Source organism: Mya arenaria, chromosome 13 (assembly GCF_026914265.1).
Source record: "Mya arenaria isolate MELC-2E11 chromosome 13, ASM2691426v1".
Lineage (NCBI taxonomy): Eukaryota > Metazoa > Mollusca > Bivalvia > Myida > Myidae > Mya > Mya arenaria.
In genome coordinates, this window is record NC_069134.1 from 24,630,526 (window position 1) to 24,648,840 (window position 18,315).

Consider the following 18,315-nt stretch of genomic DNA (forward strand, 5'->3'; position numbering starts at 1 on the left):
GGCCAGGCAGGTACGGGAATCCCCTTTTATGTCCCGGAAGACGACTGATTTTTTTATGACAAGCATGTAATTTAGCTGCGTTTTCACAGTTGAACGTGTTTCAGTCCAATGGGATAAACTAAATGTGTCGAGCTTTTATTATGAATGTACTAATATACCCTGACTTATAGTGTTGATTTTAGTGTGGACAATATTATTATAATGACACTAAATGTACGCTGTTGTGGTTTTATTCTTTAGATCAGCCTGGACATGGATCGTAACGTGTTATTGCTGTTAGGTCTTGTAAGTTTATAACATTTATCTTCTTTTCAATGAAATAAGCGCTTGCAATAGTTTTAAAATACACAATATGATAAAAATCATATGTATCCGACGTCGGCAGACAACATGGTGATATTATCAATTTTTAAAAATGGCCTTGCCGATTTCATAGACCCTTGCTACAAACCTTCAATCCGAGGTGAGTTCTTCTACTTCTTCATCGAAAAGTACAAAGTACGTATTACTGTAAAGAAACAAAAAAACGCCGTTGATTTATGGGTAAAAATAGATCGGAAGAAGACTCGTACTGTTACCTTGTTCAGCAAAATGTATGTCACTATCAAAAAAAAAGAAAGTAATGCTTTTGCAGCCAACAAAAAAAACAACCTGCTTTAGAAAGACATGCTGTGGTATATGAAACATGGACTACATCCGATTTATACTGCGGGAAAATGTATGAATGTAAAATCCTATCTAAGGCTAAACATGGTAGCGGACTCAGGAGTGGCGCCAAGGACATTGATTACTTCTAAAAACATTTTTTGTATTTAAGGATTGATCGCATTTTGCTTGCATTTATGCTTTGACCGCAGTATGGCACGCTAGCCAATTCCATGAAGCGCGCTAAATTGCTCGCTTGCCCTACTGCGTTCATGCAGCTTAAACGCAAGGAAAGAATGCGAGCAATACTTATATTCACATTTTAAATAATTATTCATTACGTTTAAACATAAACAGAATCTACTACAATTGAGTATTTGTTCTTAAAGAAGTGTAACCGACATCATATGTTTATATAAAAGAATATGTGTGACGTCGTATGTCATTTGTTAGTCGCGCTTATCGAATCGGACCGCAGTATTGAAATAACCATGATGTGTGTTATACGCAATAGTTATAATGGCCGAGGAGTTTCAAATGAAGTATAAGATGTGAGTCAATGTGAAGACGAACACACAGGAAACACATGGTACAACATGCATATAGACCTTCATACATGCTTCAGTCTATGTTTAGTTTATACCAATACAATCGCTCTTAAAGGTATTCTTAATTGATGTATTTCACCCTCTTTCTAGCTCGTGACCCTATACGGATGTGAAGCAAACCCTAATGACCCGAGCACATTGACAGGGCCTACTGGTGACCAATTCGGTACGTGTGCGGGGTTGTGGTAAAGTGACTTAAAACGGATACTTTAAAGTGAAAGTTATAGTTGTATTTATACAACCTATGTTGAAAGTGAAAGTAGACCACTTTTTCATAAAATTATAATAATAATAATCTGATCTTTAAGCAACTGAGTATGGGATTCAACCAAATGGCTATGGACCAGTTAGAGATGGAGAGCCCCACTCTCAGGGTGAATTTTCTAGATGTGTGTGCTTTTAAAGAACTTTAGATATATGGTGTTAACCGTTTGCTCATTTTGCCACTTGGTCGTTAGGGCTTAGAGAAACACAAACATGTATTGTACGTTACCCCATGATGCCCCATCCCCCCCCCCCAAAAAAAAAAAAAATCGTCCAAGTCTATATTTTATTTCAATATAAGAGATAATAAGAAAAAAAATACGCCAAAAATGCACAATTTTAGACTAGGAATTGTTAAAATATTCTCGCCAAGACTTTAAACCAAATTTATTTCGGTTCTGCGGGAGGGGCGCAAGTCAAAAGGTTACGCCCCCTAGATAATGCCCACTCTAACGTCAAATTCTGGATCCGCTATTGAAATGTTCATATCCCCGTATGTCATTACCTTTTTTGTGAATTGTAAACGCTCTAGCACTGCCAATTATTAATATATGGTCTTGAATAAAGTATTTTTCTTGACTTTTTTTAGATTGCAGCTGATACATTTTCATCGAGTTAATACTAATAGAATGCTGTAGCCTGCGTAGCATTACGTTAAAACCAAATAAATACAGTAGAGAAAACAGCAACCCATTACAAATGCACACAATTTAGAAAGATATGTTATATTGTAATATATGGTTATTATACAACTGAACATGATGATGATTTAACGCATAACAAACAATAAATGTACATTTTGAAGAAAAATCTCAATGAATTTAAGAAAAAAGTTTTTAATTAAAAAACAACAACATTTTTTAAAGTTTTCAATATGAAAAAAAAACATATCTTCATCAACTCTTTTTCAACCCTTAAACATAGTAATCTAAACATTGTAATGGAACGAAACTAGCCATTGTAATAATTATGATTAATTTTTATAATTGGTGAGAAGTAAACTGGAACAGACCGTCGAATGCCGATTAGAATGTGTACATCTAATTTGCTCATTGATATAAAATTGACGAACACAAATGCGTGGTTCAACAAAACTCCAAACACAGTATGACAGGCAAACGGGAGAATGAGTTTGATACATGTATGTACTTTCAGAAAATCATACTGTACAAAAGTACAAAGGGGCGGATTGGGGTGCTCCATAGTCTAAACTGTTTTAACACTAAATTATATCTAAATAAATAATCAAAAACTGGTATAATCAGAAAATGCAAACTTTTTTATTTATTTTTTCCGTTAAACGAGCCAATTTTTGCGAAAGTCCATGGAAATCCGTTATATAAGACTGCTGACAAAAAATTAGATCGCAGAATTTTATATTTAAGTTAAAAAAATGAAGGTTTAGCAATTTTCTTAAAGCCATAAAACATTAATTTTCGAACGGAAAAATGAAAATCTACGATCTGATTTTTTGTCAGCAATATTATATCATTGGTTTGAAGAAATTTATGCAAAAATTTGCTCTTTCTAAGACAAAAGATAAAAAAGTTGTAATTTAAAAAAAAATGATATATCTGTGAAAATGCAGCTTTAAAAGCCCAGAGAGTTAAGATATTGCTATAAAAATTTTGAGGATTCAGAGTGAATAAAATCTAAGAACCGTTCTAACTTATACGTTTGTATATTCATTTTCCAATATGCCTCGTTAAAGAGTCGTTATACAGATGCGGATGGTGGCGTGTGAAATAAAATTATCCTCGATATCACAAAGTCCTCGTTACTTAACATTAGCTCGCACTTTGATTCCTTTAGGTGATTTGAGGTGTCCGACGGATGATAACGGCATGATGGTGGCAACGTTCGAAATTTGGAGGAACAATTCCGCCACCACCCGCGTCTACTTCTCCGAGCCCGCAGACCCGACCGTTGGCTCCATGGGAATCCCTATAGACCAGAGCTGCTGCCTGTGGACCGGAAATGGTATTCCTGATGACCCCTTCATATTCACTGCCATGGTGAACACACTGACGGACACTGTGCCTAGCGGGTGTGACTGTGGTATTAAAGTGGTAGGTTTTTTGTGCGAACTGCTTTAGACACCTGTATGGTGCAACCAAATATGTACCATCAATCTCGCGTCCGGCGTGCTCAGGGTTTGAGAAGTGTTTCGTGCACGTGTACGTCAACTTACGCTGGGTTGTACGATCTTTACTGTATCACAAATATGATATTTTGTTTTATTTTAAATATCAAATTATTTTTAAATGGCATCTTTATATATACTTATTTCAACTTCCATGGTCATTTTATTTATTTTTTTTAAAAAACGGAGAGCCATAAGCACCATTTTGCTCTAACGAAACATGAAAAGCGAAGACAAACGATTTGGTAGTCATAGAAAAAAATGATACCAAAAACTCATATGATGAAATGTATATTACTCACGTGCGTGTTTATATCTGTACGTCAGCTGACTGCCAACTACATGTACCAGTGGACGGCGTACGCCCAACAAGTGCCGAATATGAACATGGAGGGGGACATTGAGCTCACGATAACATGCAACATTGACAACGGATTATTATACACGCTCCAAGCCCAGTACACCAACGTGTAGGTTATAGTTAAAGCAACTTGTCCGGGAAATTATATAATTATTATTTTGTTATGTTTCGTTTTATTCTTAAATACAAGTTACAGTTAAAATATTGCGCGCAAAAAACTAGTTTTGCAGGTTATATTGGTATACGAATAATTTCCGGGTACGTGTAAATGAATACTGACTTATAAAAGCGGCTAAAAGGCAACCGAATGCTATATTTAATACCTAAATAAGGTGACAACATGCCCATTATACATTAATTTAGGCCTTTCCCGATTATCAATATTCCGGCGGTCACGACCGCTTCCTGGGAACTCGGCCTGTACCGGGCGTCAGCAGGAACACCGGAAATCGGCCAGGGTGTGAGCGTCGCCGTCGGCACTGAAATCAAGATCAGATTGACCTTTGACCCGCCCACTTTTGCGTCCTTGACAAACATCAATGAAGGTCAGTGTTTCTGGGATGCGCCTTGTTAAATGTCATTTTAGTCGTTCACGTCTTGACCGACAACAATACCACTGAGCAGTTGTTTACAAAAGGATACGTTGTGTCTGTATATGATACGGAGAAACCTTATCCCTCTGACACATCTTTATAACTTAACAAAAACATAAACTACCCAAATAAATGTTGTACCAAATACTGATGCATGGACGGTAATCCAGGTCGGGCAGGTTTTGACCCGGGTACAAATTTGCTTTTTTAGGTGTTTCACGTCAGACTTGTCGCCAGAGTTTATTGAAGTGAATTGCTCCATTTGCTTTTTCATTGGTGACTTTCAACCACCTTTGGAATCAACGCATATAAACAAAAAAGTAGTTCGTCTATTCATATGACAAACGATAAAAGCACCACTTCCAGAATTAACTTGTTATCGCTTCTGACGACATGGTTGGTTAGTGACGAGTTCCCCTATGTTATTTTATTTCATTGCGGTGTGAAATGCATATACGGGTACCCGAGATACCACAGGTAATTGGCGATCGGGTACCCAGGTTCAAAATATAAAACCGCTCCTGCCCTACCATTAACATACTATTTCAGACCTTAAAATGTATTATGAGATAGTAAAGATGTTGCGAAACACGACATGTACAGTACGTCGTGTACTTGTAAGTGTAGCCACCAGGACAAGTAGATATAGCAATATGCCTTGAAGTGACACTGTTATTCAAAATCTATATATGCATATGTATTACAAACATAAAATTGAGTGATAAACCTTTAACTACTTACTAAATAATGCATTTATGAAAAATTTCAATTACTGATAACACGATTGTAACCGTGTATTTAATAGCTAAACACATACAAATTATTAAATGATTGGTTAGTGCTAAAGGGTTAACCGTGATCTACTATCGTCCCACAAGGTAGAAATGCCGGGTATTCTGCACCTTTATATCAAATTAAACACGGTATCCTACATAAACACTATTGGACTGAACTGTTATAAACTGATAACTTGTATACTAAACTCTGTTTTTTCAGAGCTTATTCCCTGGGGGTCGTACTGTAAGAAACTACTTGTGTACCCCAACGCTGACCACATAGACAGGGCAATCCATCTTATAGACGAAACTACCGGGTATGGTCAAGGTTTACACAAATTAAAGGATCATTGTTGATGTCACTTACATGTCATAAAATATGAAAAATTTCTGCGTAATTTGTGAAACATATTAAGGTGATAGGCTAATATAAAAGATCAATTCTATAATTGTAATTATAGGACAGATATTTCTAGGTCTTCTATGTCTGCAGTGACGTCCAGTGACCTTATCCAACACACCATGGCAGATATATGATCCTGTTGAGCTTTATGCAACAAATAATGCAACAGTCAATTAAAACCACGCCCTCACCAAGGTTCGGGGTATACCGGGGACAGCGGGGGAAATGGGCCATGGCTTTACATTCCAGGTGGCTCCGCAGTGCCGAGTAAATGCGGTGGTTTTGTTTTCGCGCCGAAATTAGCGGGGAATGGGCCTTACCTAGGATGTCCCAAGGCTGCGGGGGGCATTTTGCGGGGATTTTATCAGCAGTTTGTTTTTAACCTGGGATTGGTCTGACTGAAAGTCAAAGTCCCCGCTACTCTCCAGACCTGGAGGGTGGGGGGGGGGGGGGGGGGTACAATTCACTGGTGCATTAAAACATAATAGAAACTCATTTCAATATTCACATTGCACTTGTTTCTTTAATGGTGTGCGTAAGTGTGGGTAAGTGGTAGTAGGGCTTAAGTTATCATTTTGTTGGCTTTTTTCGCTAGTATTAAGTTGGGTACTGGATATCTTTCAGGGGGGCTACTTCATCCCAATATTTATCTTTGTAATTAACCAATTGAACTCACCAAAGCCTTATATTTCGATCGACCTAGATATTGATTGCTGTTAACGTCGTTATAATACAGCAGAACTATTCTTAATTATGGATAATTCAAACTGATTTAGGGATGCAAGTACATATACAGTAATACCATATTTTAATAACATATTGTTTGTGAATAATTGCATGTGAACAGACTAGTGGTGCTATGCTTCGAGTGAAGTATTGAAAAACCTCGAGTACTCAGTACTGGTTTAGCCCAGGGAAATTGTTTCTTGTGTGCTTTGCGTCGGACTTTTAACTAACTTAAGCCAAAGGTCCCCAGTGTAAATAAATATAGGGTACTTTCAGGTCATATAATTTTATGTATATATTCGTACCACAGGTGCTCCATTCAAGCCGAGCTCGATTCCCCTTTTACGGGAACCCGTCCTTCAACCGGTGTCACATACCAAGCCAATACGGGCAATTTTGAGGTGTTTCGCTTTGCCGGGGTACCGGGAGACCTCGGTTCCGTCCCAAACACCCTCACCATCCATTGTGAGGCGTACCTATGCTGGCTGCCAAATGATCCAAATTGCATCGATGTAAGTTTAATGTGAACTTCATAATTACATCTTGATTGTGAAGCGGCTGTACGCTGGTATGATTTACTCTCGATTCAGTTTCATGAGCTCAAATAATACTGGCCCCAATATCACGAAAAAACTTAAGTCAAGTTTCAATCTCGATCTCAATTCATTTTAGCATATGATATCATAATTTATTAAAATTCATATATGTTTTTATACCTCATTAGAGCGCATTCCATCGTAGAATAATTATGTTGATTAAAACCTTTGGTCAAGATTCCAATGAAAATGTATTAAACAGCCAAAAAAGAATTTGAGTACAATTCACTAAATTTTAACAATTACTCAAGTATATTTTTCACTTTAGATTTGATTTGTCTTGGAAAACACATCCCATTAAAAAAATGTTTTCTAAAAGTATAAAACATTTTGTTATGTGGTAAAATGAGTTGAGTCTGAGACTGAGATTTGACTTAAGTATTTTCGTGATATTAGGGCCATGTGTCCTTTTTGAGAGGCCATGAGAACATTCCACTGGTGGGGATCGAACCATAGCTTTGGATTCAAGGTGTTGATTTCTGGTATATACCAACTAACTGTCTGTATGGGTTAGCTATAGTTGAACTTTTCCTGAGTTTCCTGTAATATATATATACATCAGTATATTTTCTGACAGCGATGCGCGGCGAACCAAGTCCGCCGAAAACGTCAGGCGGAGGTTGAGAGACTTGACCGCCCCTACGTCATACAGGGCGTGCTAACCATCACCGATCCCGTCAAAACAGAAAAAGAACAACTCGAAGGTACGGACATGAGGAGTTTGGGTGCATTACGATTGGTAGGAAATATGCGGAGTTTGGGTGCATTACGGATGGTAGGGAATATGAGGAGTTTTGGTGCGTTACGGATGGTAGGGAATATGAGGAGTTTTGGTGCGTTACGGATGGTAGGGAATATGAGGAGTTTTGGTGCGTTACGGTTGGTAGCGAATGTGAGGAAATTGAGTGCATTACGCTTGGTAAGGAATATGAGGAGTTTGGGTGCATTACGCTTGGTAGGGAATATGTGGAGTTTTGGTGCATTACGGTTGGTAGGGAATATGAGGAGTTTGGGTACATTTCGGATGGTAGGGAATATGAGAAGTTTTGGTGAATTACGGATGGTAGGGAATATGAGGAGTTTGGGTGCATTACGGTTGGTAGGGAATATGAGGAGTTTTGGTGAATTACGGTTGGTAGGGAATATGAGGAGTTTGGGTGAATTACGGTTTGTAGGGAATATGAGGTGTTTGGGTGCATTACGGTTGGGATTGTGGGGGGGTTACAGTTAGGTAGGGATTGTGAGGGGGTTGGGTGTTTTACAGTTAGGTAGGGATTGTGAGGAGTTTGGGTTTGTTACAGTTAGGTAGAGATTGTGAGGAGTTTGGGTGTGTTACAGTTAGGTAGGGATTGTGAGGAGGTTGGGTGTTTTACAGTAAGGTAGGGGCTGTGAGTAGATGGGTTTGTTACAGTAAGGTAGGGATTGTGAAGAGTTTGGGTGTGTTACAGTTAGGTAGGGATTGTGAGGAGTTTGGGTGTGTTACAGTTAGGTAGGGATTGTGAGGAGTTTGGGTGTGTTACAGTTAGGTAGGGATTGTGAGGAGTTTGGGTGTGTTACAGTTAGATAGGGATTGTGAGGAGTTTGGGTGTGTTACAGTTAGGTAGGGATTGTGAGGAGTTTGGATGTGTTACAGTTAGGTAGGGATTGTGAGGAGTTTGGGTGTGTTACAGTTAGGTAAGGATTATGAGGAGTTTGGATGTGTAACAGTTAGGTAGGGATTGTGAGGAGTTTGGGTGTGTTACAGTTAGGTAGGGATTGTGAGGAGTTTGGATGTGTAACAGTTATGTAGGGATTGTGAGGAGTTTGGATGTGTAACAGTTATGTAGGGATTGTGAGGAGTTTGGATGTGTAACAGTTAGGAAGGGATTGTGAGGAGTTTGTGTGTGTTACAGTTAGGTAGGGATTGTGAGGAGTTTGGATGTGTAACAGTTATGTAGGGATTGTGATGAGTTTGGATGTGTAACAGTTATGTAGGGATTGTCAGGAGTTTGGATGTGTAACAGTTAGGAAGGGATTGTGAGGAGTTTGGGTGTGTTACAGTTAGGTAGGGATTGTGAGGAGTTTGGATGTGTAACAGTTATGTAGGGATTGTGATGAGTTTGGATGTGTAACAGTTATGTAGGGATTGTGATGAGTTTGAGTGTGTTACAGTTAGGTAGGGATTGTGAGGAGTTTGGATGTGTAACAGTTAGGTAGGGATTGTGAGGAGTTTGGATGTGTAACAGTTAGGTAAGGATTGTGAGGAGTTTGGGTGTGTTACAGTTAGGTTGGGATTGTGAGGAGTTTGGATGTGTAACAGTTATGTAGGGATTGTGATGAGTTTGGGTGTGTTACAGTTAGGTAGGGATTGTGATGAGTTTGGATTTGTAACAGTTAGGTAGGGATTGTGAGGAGTTTGGATTTGTAACAGTTAGGTAGGGATTGTGAGGAGTTTGGATGTGTTACAGTTATGTAGGGATTGTGAGGAATTTGGGTGTGTTACAGTTAGGTAGGGATTTTGAGGAGTTTGGATGTGTAACAGTTAGGTAGGGATTGTGAGGAGTTTGGATGTGTAACAGTTAGGTAGGGATTGTGATGAGTTTGGATTTGTAACAGTTAGGTAGGGATTGTGAGGAGTTTGGATTTGTAACAGTTAGGTAGGGATTGTGAGGAGTTTGGGTGTGTTACAGTTATGTAGGGATTGTGAGGAATTTGGGTGTGTTACAGTTAGGTAGGGATTTTGAGGAGTTTGGATGTGTTACAGTTAGGTAGGGATTTTGAGGAGTTTGGATGTGTAACAGTTAGGTAGGGATTGTGAGGAGTTTGGGTGTGTTACAGTTAGGTAGGGATTGTGAGGAGTTTGGATGTGTAACAGTTAGGTAGGGATTGTGAGGAGTTTGGGTGTGTTACAGTTAGGTAGGGATTGTGAGGAATTTGGGTGTGTAACAGTTAGGTAAGGATTGTGAGGAGTTTGGGTGTGTTACAGTTAGGTAGGGATTGTGAGGAATTTGGGTGTGTTACAGTTAGGTAGGGATTTTGAGGAGTTTGGATGTGTAACAGTTATGTAGGGATTGTGAGGAGTTTGGGTGTGTTACAGTTAGGTAGGGATTGTGAGGAGATGGGTTTGTTACAGTTAGGTAGGGATTGTGAGGAGTTTGGATTTGTAACAGTTAGGTAGGGATTGTGAGGAGTTTGGGTGTGTTACAGTTAGGTAGGGATTGTGAGGAGTTTGGATGTGTAACAGTTAGGTAGGGATTGTGAGGAGTTTGGATGTGTTACAGTTAGGTAGGGATTGTGAGGAGTTTGGGTGTGTTACAGTTAGGTAGGGATTGTGAGGAGTTGGGTTTGTTACAGTTAGGTAGGGATTGTGAGGAGTTTGGATTTGTAACAGTTAGGTAGGGATTGTGAGGAGTTTGGGTGTGTTACAGTTAGGTAGGGATTGTGAGGAGTTTGGATGTGTAACAGTTAGGTAGGGATTGTGAGGAGTTTGGATGTGTTACAGTTAGGTAGGGATTGTGAGGAGTTTGGGTGTGTTACAGTTAGGTAGGGATTGTGAGGAGATGGGTTTGTTACAGTTAGGTAGGGATTGTGAGGAGTTTGGATTTGTAACAGTTAGGTAGGGATTGTGAGGAGTTTGGGTGTGTAACAGTTAGGTAGGGATTATGATGAGTTTGGATTTGTAACAGTTAGGTAGGGATTGTGAGGAGTTTGGATGTGTTACAGTTAGGTAGGGATTGTGAGGAGTTTGGGTGTGTTACAGTTAGGTAGGGATTGTGAGGAGATGGGTTTGTTACAGTTAGGTAGGGATTGTGATGAGTTTGGATTTGTAACAGTTAGGTAGGGATTGTGAGGAGTTTGGGTGTGTTACAGTTAGGTAGGGATTGTGAGGAGTTTGGATGTGTAACAGTTAGGTAGGGATTGTGAGGAATTTGGGTGTGTAACAGTTAGGTAAGGATTGTGAGGAGTTTGGGTGTGTTACAGTTAGGTAGGGATTGTGAGGAGATGGGTTTGTTACAGTTAGGTAGGGATTGTGATGAGTTTGGATTTGTAACAGTTAGGTAGGGATTGTGAGGAGTTTGGGTGTGTTACAGTTAGGTAGGGATTGTGAGGAGTTTGGATGTGTAACAGTTAGGTAGGGATTGTGAGGAGTTTGGATGTGTAACAGTTAGGTAGGGATTGTGAGGAGTTTGGGTGTGTTACAGTTAGGTAGGGATTGTGAGGAGTTTGGATGTGTAACAGTTTGGTAGGGATTGCGAGGAGTTTGGGTGTGTTACAGTGTTTGGACGAATAACAGTTATGTAGGGATTGTGAGAAATTTTCCAGTTTCACTTACTGTTCTGCCAGTAACACAGGTCACTAATGTCATCAGTAATAGGTATAGCGAGAAAAACAGTTCATTTATCGATTTCAGTCTCATGTTTGTACTGTTTAATTGTTTTAATGTAACCTTATTTCAACCCTTGTAATATTTAGGTGATTTTTCAGCGTTTAACCTGCCGCCATGTGCGGCTATATCGTTCCAGCAAAAAATACATTTTTACTTAATTTTGTTTAACTGAGGTGGGAGAAAAAGCATCTACCATAGCCGCTCTTGTAAGATAGGTTCATCCCGACCCTCGCGCAGGGTGTTTTGCGGAAACTCGGTAAACCTCGTTTCCGCTAAACACCCTACGCTCGCGTCGGAATGAACCTATCTTACACTCTCGGCCATGGAAGATACTTATAATCTCATCTATCTATTAATGTATCTCTCCATTTTTTACAAGATGAGAGCTGGTCATTCGAAACGCTTATGGTACCTATCTTGTCCGTCGTCGGTGTTGTATTGCTGGTCCTTGTGGTCGCTGGCGTCGCCCTTTGCATTCGCCGCCGACGAGAACCCGAATTCCGGAAGTACAGTAGCTACTCGGAATCGTCGTCCGTTCAATCCCACAACAATCGCCATTTCCCGCCGTCTGTAGAAGGATATCCCAGAAAATATTGATTTAGTTTCGGAATCTTATTTCCAATGTATGCTATTTTAAACTACATTGTTCTTAATAATTCGGACTTCGTTAGCAGTGTGTGTATACCACGTGATAAATTACGTCATATATGCTACGTCGGAAGGCAACATTTTGCTTAAAATGAAGACTTAAATCAAAGATAACTTTTCTTGTACAACACCATTTTAAATGTAACATAGGGCAGTCTTTGCCTCTTAAAGAGCCCCGCATTTGTATTATTACCGAAATTTGATAAAGTCATTAGTTTCATCAAACACTTCGACAAACCTGTTTCCGAAATCATGTTTTGACAGTGCTCCGTCAGACGACCGTATTGTGAAAAGGTTTGTCGAAGTGTTTAAAGAAACTAAACGCTCAATTAAATTCTGGTAAAAGACCGAAGGCGGGGCCCTGTGAGCGGCGTAGACTGCGCTATGTTTCATTTAAAATGGTGAAGAAATAGTGAAGTTATCTTTGTTTAAAGTCTTTTTTTCACTTCAAAATATTGCCTTCTGACGTAGCATTTATGACGCAATTTATCACATGGTATACACACACTGGTTAGGTCACTTACAGACTTATTGCATGAACACACTTAACACTTACATTAGAATACAACCGATGGGATTGCGGATATGCAATCATAAAGTAATTTACTTAATCATTAAGAAATTCACTCTTTTCGCGGATTGGAACAATTTAGATTTTTAAATCATCAGCATCTGCTTTATAGATGCATTGCATGATTTAGCAAGAACACTTTAATACATGCAGCAAGAATAACGTATAATTACAATAATATGTAAACTGTATTCATGCCTTGTGAATAATAAACTGATATATTAATGTTTTATTGATTCGCTATTGTCCCTTACACTAAAAATGCATGCATATCTGTGCTACAAGCTGCCCAAAGGAGCGCATGAACATTATTTTATATACAGTCATCCTGTACGTAAGATTGACGGAGAAAGCAAGATTGCTAAATATATTTACTGACGGAGAAAGCAAGATTGCTTCACCTATTTGCTGTCTCTTTACTGACGGAGAAAGCAAGATTGCTTCACCTCTTTACTGATGGGGAAAGCAAGATTGCTACACCTCTTTACTGACGGAGAAAGCAAAATTGCTACACCTCTTAACTGACTGACAAAGCCAGATTGCTTCACCTCTTTACTGACGGAGAAAGCAAGATTGCTTCACCTATTTACTGACGGAAAAAGCAAAATTGCTACACCTCTTTACTGACGGAGAACGCAAGATTGCTACACCTTTTTATTGACGGAGAAAGCAAAATTGCTTCACCTCTTTACCGACGGAGAAAGCAAGATTGCTTCACCTCTTTACTGACGGAGAAAGCATAATTGCTTCACCTCTTTGCTGTCTGAGAACGCAAGATTGCTACACCTCTTTACTGACAGAGAAAGCAAGATTGCTACACCTCTTTACTGACAGAGAAAGCAAGATTGCTTCACCTCTTTACTGACGGAGAAAGCAAGATTGCTTCATCTCTTTACTGACGTACAAAAGCAAGATTGCTACACCTCTTTACTGACAGAGAAAGCAAGATTGCTACACCTCTTTACTGACGGAGAAAGCAAGATTGCTACACCTATTTACGTACGGAGAAAGCAAGATTGCTTCACCTCTTTGCTGTCTGAGAATGCAAAATTGCTTCACCTCTTTACTGACGGAGAAAGCAGGACTGCTTCACCTCTATACTGACAGAGAAAGCAAGATTGCTTCACCTCTTTACTGACGGAGAAAGCAAGATTGCTTCACCTCTATACTGACGGAGAAAGCAAGATTGCTTCACCTCTTTACTGACGGAGAAAGCAAGATTGCTTCACCTCTTTGCTGTCTGAGAATGCAAAATTGCTTCACCTCTTCACTGACGGAAAAAGCAGGATTGCTACACCTCTATACTGACGGAGAAAGCAAGATTGCTTCACCTCTTTACTGACGGAGAAAGCAAGATTGCTTCACCTCTTTACTGACGGAGAAAGCAAGATTGCTTCACCTCTTTACTGACGGAGAAAGCAAGATTGCTACACCTCTTTACTGACGGAGAAGGCAAGATTGCTACACCTCTTTACTGACGGAGAAAGCAAGATTGCTTCACCTCTAGGATTGTTTCACCTCTATACTGACGGAGAAGCAAGATTGCTACACCTCTTTACTGACAGAGAAAGCAAGATTGCTACATCTCTTTACTGTCTGAGAAAGCAAGATTGCTACACCTCTTTACTGACGGAGAATGCAAGATTGCTTCATCTTTTTACTGACGATGATATCAAGATTGACGTAGCCTCTTTCCTGAGGGAGAAAGCAAGATTGCTACACCTCTTTACTGAGGGAGAAAGCAAGATTGCTACACCTCTTTACTGACGGAGAAAGCAAGATTGCTTCATCTTTTTACTGACGATGATATCAAGATTGACGTAGCCTCTTTCCTGAGGGAGAAAGCAAGATTGCTACACCTCTTTACTGAGGGAGAAAGCAAGATTGCTACACCTCTTTACTGACGGAGAAAGCAAGATTACTACACCTCTTTACTGACGAAGAACGCAAGATTGCTACACCTCTTTACTGACGGCAAAAGCAAGATTGCTTCACTTCTTTGCTTGTCTGAGAATGTAAAATTATTACACCTCTTACTGACTGATAAAGCAAGATTGCTACACCTCTTTACTGACGGAGAAAGCAAGATTGCTACACCTCTTTACTGACGGAGAAAGCAAGATTGCTACACCTCTTTGCTGACGGTGAAAGCAATATTGCTACACCTCTTTACTGCCTGAGAAAGAAAGAATGCTACATATCTTTACTGACAGAGGAAGCGAGATTACTACACCTCTTAACTTACGGAGAAAGCAAGACTGACGTAACTTTTTACTGACTAAGAAAGCGAGAATATTTAAACCTCTTCACCGACCGAAATATCAAGATTTCAAGAAAACATCTTTACCGACCGAATGAGCTAGATTTCCAATCTCTTTAAATACAGATAAATAAATATTGCTTAAAACTCTATTGACCGAAAAAACTTCTTCTGATGGAAATCGCAAATTTGCCAAAGTCTTTTTACCAAAACTCCTCCTAACGGAGATAGCAACATTGACAAAACCTCTACTGACGGAGATAGCAAGATTGGAAAAACCTCTACTGACTGAGATAGCAACAGTACCAAAACCTCTACTAACTGGGATAGCAACATTACTAAAACCTCTACTGGCTGGGATAGCAACATTACCAAAACCTCTACTGACTGGGATAGCAACATTGGAAAAACCTCTACTGACTGAGATAGCAACAGTACCAAAACCTCTACTAACTGGGATAGCAACATTACCAAAACCTCTACTAACTGGGATAGCAACATTACCAAAACCTCTACTAACTGGGATAGCAACATTACCAAAACCTCTACTAACTGGGATAGCAACATTACCAAAACCTCTACTGACTGGGATAGCAACATTACCAAAACCTCTTCTGACTGAGATAGCAAGATTGACAAAACCTCTACTGACTGAGATAGCAAGATTGGAAAAACCTCTACTGACTGAGATAGCAACATTACCAAAACCTCTACTAACTGGGATAGCAACATTACCAAAACCTCTACTGACTGGGATAGCAACATTACCAAAACCTCTTCTGACTGAGATAGCAATATTGACAAAACCTCTACTGACGGAGATAGCAACATTGACAAACCCTCTTCTAACGGAGATAGCAAGATTGACAAAATCTCTACTGACGGAGATAGCAAGATTGACAAACCCACTACTGACCGAGATAGCAAGATTGACAAAATCTCTACTGACGGAGATAGCAACATTGACAAACCCTCTACTGACCGAGATAGCAAGATTGACAAAATCTCTACTGACGGAGATAGCAACATTGACAAACCCTCTACTGACCGAGATTACAAGATTGACAAAACCTCTACTGACGGAGATAGAAACATTGCGAAGCCTCTATTGACGGAAATAGCAACATTACCAAACATCTTCTGACCGAGATAGCAAGATTGACAAAACTTCTACTAACGGTGATAGCAACATTACCAAACATCTACTGACGGGGATAGCAAGATTACCAAACTTCTACTGACGGAGATAGCAACATTACCAAAATCTCTACTAACGGAGATAGCAACATGACCAAACTTCTACTGACAGAGATAGCAACTTTGACAAAACCTCTACTGACGGAGAAAGCAACATTACCAAAACCTCTACTGACCGAGATAGCAACATTTCCAAACTTCTACTGACGGAGATAGCAAGATTGACAAAACTTCTACTGACGGAGAAAGCAGCATTACCAAAACCTCTACTGACAGAGATAGCAACATTTCCAAACTTCTACTGACGGAGATAGCAAGATTGACAAAACTTCTACTAATGGAGATAGCAACATTACCAAAACCTCTACTGACTGAGATAGCAACATTGCCAAACCTCTACTGACAGAGATAGCAACATTTCCAAACCTCTACTGACCGAGATAGCAACATTTCCAAACCTCTACTGACAGAGATAGCAACATTACCAAAACCTCTACTGACCGAGATAGCAACATTACCAAACCTATACTGACAGAGATAGCAACATTACCAAAACCTCTACTGACTGAGATAGCAACATTACCAAACCTCTACTGACTGAGATAGCAACATTACCAAACCTATACTGAGAGAGATAGCAACATTACCAAACCTCTACTGACAGAGATAGCAACATTTCCAAAACTTCTACTGACGGAGATAGCAAGATTGACAAAACTTCTACTGACAGAGATAGCAACATTACCAAACCTCTACTGACAGAGATAGCAACATTACCAAACCTATACTGACTGAGATAGCAACATTACCAAACCTATACTGACAGAGATAGCAACATTACCAAACCTCTACTGACAGAGATAGCAACATTACCAAAACCTCTATTGACTGAGATAGCAACATTATCAAACCTCTACTGACTGAGATAGCAACATTACCAAACCTCTACTGACCGAGATAGTAACATTACCAAATCTATACTGACAGAGATAGCAACATTACCAAAACCTCTACTGACTGAGATAGCAACATTACCAAAACCTCTACTGACAGAGATAGCAACATTACCAAACCTATACTGACAGAGATAGCAACATTACCAAAACCTCTACTGACTGAGATAGCAACATTACCAAACCTATACTGACAGAGATAGCAACACTACCAAACCTCTACTGACTGAGATAGCAACATTACCAAACCTCTACTGACAGAGATAGCAACATTACCAAACCTCTACTGACAGAGATAGCAACATTACCAAAACTTCTACTGACGGAAATAGCAAGATTGACAAAACTTCTACTAATGGAGATAGCAACATTACCAAAACCTCTACTGACCGAGATAGCAACATTACCAAACCTCTACTGACAGAGATAGCAACATTACCAAAACCTCTACTGACCGAGATAACAACATATCCAAACATCTACTGAGAGATATAGCAACATTACCAAACCTCTACTGACAGAGATAGCAACATTACCAAACCTCTACTGACAGAGATAGCAACATTACCAAACCTCTACTGACTGAGATAGCAACATTACCAAACCTCTACTGACAGAGATAGCAACATTTCCAAACTCCTACTGACGGAGATAGCAAGATTGACAAAACTTCTACTAATGGAGATAGCAACGTTACGAAAACCTCTACTGAATGAGATAGCCCATTGACAAATCCTCTACTGACAGAGAAAGCAAGATTGTTAAACTTCTATATTGGCGAAGTTAAAATTATTTTCAAAACCTTTTTAGTACATTTTATAAAAAAGTAAACGTTTTAAAGTTTATTTTACTGAATTCCGTGAATTTAGGACTTGAAATGTACCATGTAGAGTAGCCACGTGGTTTTCATTTTTTATTTTGATTCATCATGTTCCATCTTTAAACCAACATGATAATAAAACTCAAGATTAAGCATTTCAACCACACTACTTGGGGTGGGGGATACTGATTATTTTGAACCTATAGAATAAGTTTTGTATTGAAAGAAAACCGTGTCTGATACAAAATTTACATAGACATCATGAAGATTGAAGAAGAAAGTGTTGTCTAAAAGCGTTCACAAGTTTGTTTTGTATCTGAACTACTAGCCTACATTGTTAGAGGGACTCGCTCATGGTTTGTTTTCTAGTTGTTTCTTGATTTAC

The 18,315-nt window shown here is 39.3% G+C and overlaps 2 protein-coding genes across 2 annotated transcripts; both read left to right on the top strand.

The window, feature by feature from the left end:
* Window positions 1-246: 246 nt before the first annotated feature.
* Window positions 247-12,902, top strand: LOC128215605 (uncharacterized). Its single transcript, XM_052922324.1, has 9 exons — window positions 247-285; window positions 1,344-1,419; window positions 3,330-3,586; window positions 3,988-4,130; window positions 4,385-4,566; window positions 5,611-5,707; window positions 6,830-7,031; window positions 7,693-7,819; window positions 11,861-12,902. The coding sequence occupies exons 1-9, from the start codon at window positions 253-255 to the stop codon at window positions 12,076-12,078; spliced, it is 1,335 nt and encodes a 444-aa protein (XP_052778284.1). The 5' UTR covers window positions 247-252; the 3' UTR covers window positions 12,079-12,902.
* Window positions 12,903-13,742: 840 nt separating this feature from the next.
* Window positions 13,743-16,072, top strand: LOC128215147 (uncharacterized). The gene is made up of 2 exons (XM_052921866.1): window positions 13,743-13,812; window positions 15,159-16,072. Exons 1-2 carry the CDS (start codon window positions 13,743-13,745, stop codon window positions 16,070-16,072), a joined length of 984 nt encoding a protein of 327 aa, XP_052777826.1.
* The last annotated feature ends 2,243 nt before the right edge of the window (window positions 16,073-18,315 follow it).

What these genes read in the sequence shown, in the direction of transcription:
- LOC128215605 (XM_052922324.1), top strand. Translation starts at nt 253, where the DNA reads ATGGATCGTAACGTGTTATTGCTGTTAGGTCTT. An exon ending in GCCTACTGGTGACCAATTCG is followed by an intron (nt 1,420 to 3,329) that starts GTACGTGTGCGG and finishes TGATTCCTTTAG; the next exon opens with GTGATTTGAGGTGTCCGACG. An exon ending in CTTGACAAACATCAATGAAG is followed by an intron (nt 4,567 to 5,610) that starts GTCAGTGTTTCT and finishes CTGTTTTTTCAG; the next exon opens with AGCTTATTCCCTGGGGGTCG.
- LOC128215147 (XM_052921866.1), top strand. Translation starts at nt 13,743, where the DNA reads ATGCAAAATTGCTTCACCTCTTTACTGACGGAGAAAGCAGGACTGCTT. An exon ending in CCTCTATACTGACAGAGAAA is followed by an intron (nt 13,813 to 15,158) that starts GCAAGATTGCTT and finishes AATTTGCCAAAG; the next exon opens with TCTTTTTACCAAAACTCCTC.